The sequence below is a fragment of the Oxyura jamaicensis genome (assembly GCF_011077185.1).
Source record: "Oxyura jamaicensis isolate SHBP4307 breed ruddy duck chromosome 1 unlocalized genomic scaffold, BPBGC_Ojam_1.0 oxy1_random_OJ71537, whole genome shotgun sequence".
Lineage (NCBI taxonomy): Eukaryota > Metazoa > Chordata > Aves > Anseriformes > Anatidae > Oxyura > Oxyura jamaicensis.
This window is the reverse complement of record NW_023303002.1, coordinates 1-3,703: the sequence shown is the minus strand read 5'-3', so window position 1 is coordinate 3,703 and position 3,703 is coordinate 1. Positions and strand designations below refer to the sequence as shown.

Genomic DNA, 3,703 nt, shown 5'->3' with positions numbered 1-3,703 from the left:
ACCCAAAGCCCCCAGCCCCACCCGTGGGGCCAGCCCCACAGCACGCCCTCACCCACAGCTCGGCCTGGTGTGGGGCCAGCCCCATGGCACGGCGCTCACGCAGGGAGCCGGACCCCCGGGCACACCACGGCATGGACCCACGGCGCGGCCCCACAAACGGGCTTAGCCCCACGGCACAGCCCCATACACGAGGCCAGCCCCACGGCACGGCCCCACGGGGCGACCTCATGGCAAAGCCCCACGGCACGGCCCCGCACGTGGACCTGGCCCCATGGCACAGCCCTACAAAAGAGGCCAGCCCCATAGCGAAACCCCCCACGGCACGGCCCCACAGCACCGTCCCATACACGAGGCCAGCCCCACGGCACAGCCCCACGGCACAGCCCCACGGCACAGCCCCACACGGGGACCTGGCCCCATGGCACGACCCCACGGCAAACCCCATGCACACATGGACCTGGCCCCGCAGCCCCACAGCACGGCCCCATGCAAGCACCGAGCCCCACGGCCAGCCCCACGGCCAGCCCCACGGCCAGCCCCACGGCCAGCCCCACGGCTCACCGATGGACACCAGCTTGATGTGCTCCCGCTCGAGGAACTCGAGGGCCACCGAGACGTTCTCCAGCTTCATCTGGCGGAAGTTGGGGCGCGGGTGGTACTTGCGCCCCATCTTCTTCTGGCTCAGCACCTCGAGCAGCGCGATGAGCCGCAGCCCGTCGCTCAGGTCCCGCTGCAGGTCCCCGATGCGCTTGTGCACGCACTTGAGGTGCTCGTTGCACCAGCGCGTGAAGGTGTTCTGCTGGATCTTCTTCCAGGGCGCGTCCTCCGCCAGGTCCTTCTCGGTGGCCGGCAGCTCCTCGGGGTCCTCGCCCGCCGGCGCGTCGTAGCCCGACGAGTTCATGGTGGGGATGGGGATGGGGACCCGGGGGGGGGGGGGGGGGGGGGGCTCGGGGACGGTGTGGCCTCGCCTCGGTCCCGGCGCGTGGGGACGGTGCCCGGTGTCCTCGGGCGGGTGCCGCTGCTCGGGGTGCTGGGGTTTTGGGGTCCCCCTGCTTGGGGGTCTGGTAGCTTTGGGGTCCTGTAGCTCTGGGGTCTGGCTGCTCGAGGTCTCGTAGCTTTGGGGTCCTGCTGCTTGAGGCGCTGCCACTCGGGGTCCCGGAGTTTTAGGATCCCACTGCTTGAGCTCCGGGAGTTTTAGGATCCCACTTCCCGGGGTCCCGCTCCTCGAGGTCCCGGAGTTTTGGGGTCCCGCCTCTCAAGGTCCCGTGGATCCGGGGTCCTGCTGCTCGGGGTCCCGGATTTCGGGGTCCCGGAGTTTCGGGGTCCCACCGCTCGGGGTCCCGTGGATTTGGGCTCCCGTGGATCCGGGCTCCCTCTCCTCGGGGTCCCGAAGCCTCGGTGCCGCGGTGCCGTATGAATCCCTCCCGGGCGCGTGGGGCCGCGGTCCCGCGTGGGTTCCGCTGTCGGTGCCGGTGCCGGCGGCTGAGTGGCGGCGGGGGGCGGCCGGGGCCGTTTTAAAGCGCTGGGGCCCGGCCCCGCGGACCCGCCCGCGGCAGCAGCGGCAGCGATCGTGGCCGGGCCGCCCCGTGACAGCAGCCGCTATTTATAGCCGGGGGGGGGGGGGGGGGGGGGGGGGCCGCGGCCCCCGCCCGAGGACGAGCCCCGAAAACCGCCACGACCCCGCGAGCGGAGCCCCCCCGGACCCCGAAACGCCGGGAGCCCAAAGCGACGGGACCCCCGGACCCCAAAATAGGGGACACGAAACTTCGGGACCCCCGGACCCCAAAATAGGGGACGCGAAATTCGGGACCCCCGGACCCCAAAATAGGGGACACGAAACTTCGGGACCCCCGGACCCCAAAATAGGGGACGCGAAATTCGGGACCCCCGGACCCCAAAATAGGGGACACGAAATTCGGGACCCCCGGACCCCGAAAATAGAGGACACGAAACTTCGGGACCCCCGGACCCCGAAAGTAGGGGATGTGAAACTTCGGGACCCCCGGACCCCAAAATAGGGGACACGAAATTCGGGACCCCCGAACCCCAAAAGTAGGGGACGTGAAACTTCGGGACCCCCCCCCCCCCGTGGCGGTGCCCCAAAACGCCGGGAGCCCAAAGCAACGGGACCCCGAAATGCCAGGACCCAAAGTTATGAGACCCCGAAAACTACAGGCCACCAAAATGCAGGGACCCCGAAACTGCGGGACCCCAAAGCTCCGGGACCCCTGGACCCCGAAACTGTGGGACCCGAAACGTCGGGACCCCCAGACCCTGAAACGCCAGGACCCCGAAATGCCGGGACCCCGAAACGCTGGGACCCCAAAGCTACGGGACCCCAAAACCATGGGACCCAAAACACCGGGACCCGAAACTATGAGACCCCTAAAATACGAGACCCCGAAACTACGAGACCCCGAAATGCAGGGACCCCAAACTGCGGGACCCCAAAGCTACGGGATCCCTGGACCCCGAAACTATGGGAGCTGAAACTTCGGGACCCCCCCCGTGCTGGTGCCCCAAAACGCCAGGACCCCGAAATGCCGGGAGCCTGAGACCCCAAAACTTTGGGACCCCAAAGCTACGGGACCCCCAGACCCCAAAACGCCATGACCCGAAAGTACAAGACCCCAAAACTACAGGACCCTGAAATGCGGGGACCCGAAATCCTGGGACCCCAAAACTGTGGGACCCCGCAACACCAGGACCCCAAAACTATGGGACCCCAAAACCATGGGACCTGAAATGGTGAGACCCCGAAACTACAGGACCCTGAGACCCCAAAACGCTGGGACCCCAAAACCATGGGACCCCAAAACTACAGGACCCCAAGACCCCGAAGCGCCAGGACCCCAAAGCTACAGGACCCAAAACCGTGGGACCCCAAATCTACGGGACCCCGAAATGCCAGGACCCCCCGTGCCAGTGCCCCAAAACTCTGAGGCCCCAGCACCCCCAAACTCTGATACCCAGGGCCCCAAAACTCCAGGACCCCCAGTCCCGGCACCCCACAAAGCTGGGACCTCAACGTGCCAGGACCCCAAAACTCTGGTACCCAGCCCCCCGAAATGCCGGGACTCTGAGATCCCGAAACACTGGAACCCCAAAACTACGGGACCCCAGCACCCCAAAACTCTGGTACCTGGGGCCTCAAGCACCAGGACCCCAAAACTCCCAGACCCCCAGTCCTGGCACCCCAAAACGCTGGGAGCTGGCACCCTGAAACCCCAGGACCCTGACACCCCAAAATGCTGGGACCCCAAAACGCTGGGACCCTGAGCCCCCTGAACCCCCAAACACCACCACCTCCCACCACCCCAAACCCCGCACCCCAAACCCTGGCACCCAAACACCCCAAAACCCCAGCACCCAAACTCCGACACCCCAAAACCTCCACACCCCAAATGCCGGCACCCCAAACCCACGATCCCTTGGCCACCCCCACCCTGAGCACCCCAAAACCCGCCCCCCCCACCCCATCACTGCCGTACCCCCTAACCCCAGCACCCCAAACCCAGCCCCCCCCAATCCTCCACACCCAAACACACCCCCCCGGGCCCCCCATAGCCCCCCCAGCCTCCCCTGAACCCCCAAATCCCCCATGACGCCCCCAATCCCCCATGACCCCCCCAACCCCCCAAATCCCCCCATGAACCCCTATAGCCCCCCAAATCCCCCCCGTGACCCCCCCAGATCCCCCCTG

The 3,703-nt window shown here is 67.2% G+C and overlaps 1 protein-coding gene across 1 annotated transcript; it reads right to left on the bottom strand.

Annotated features, from left to right (window-relative positions):
• Positions 1-52: 52 nt before the first annotated feature.
• On the bottom strand, positions 53-961 carry LOC118156830 (the record flags this gene model as incomplete). The annotated part of the gene is made up of 3 exons (XM_035311053.1): positions 316-961; positions 264-282; positions 53-224 (listed from the first exon to the last, which is right to left on the bottom strand). Coding segments are annotated over exons 1-3 (777 nt in total), but the record flags the coding sequence as incomplete, so codon positions are not given.
• Positions 962-3,703: the final 2,742 nt, after the last annotated feature.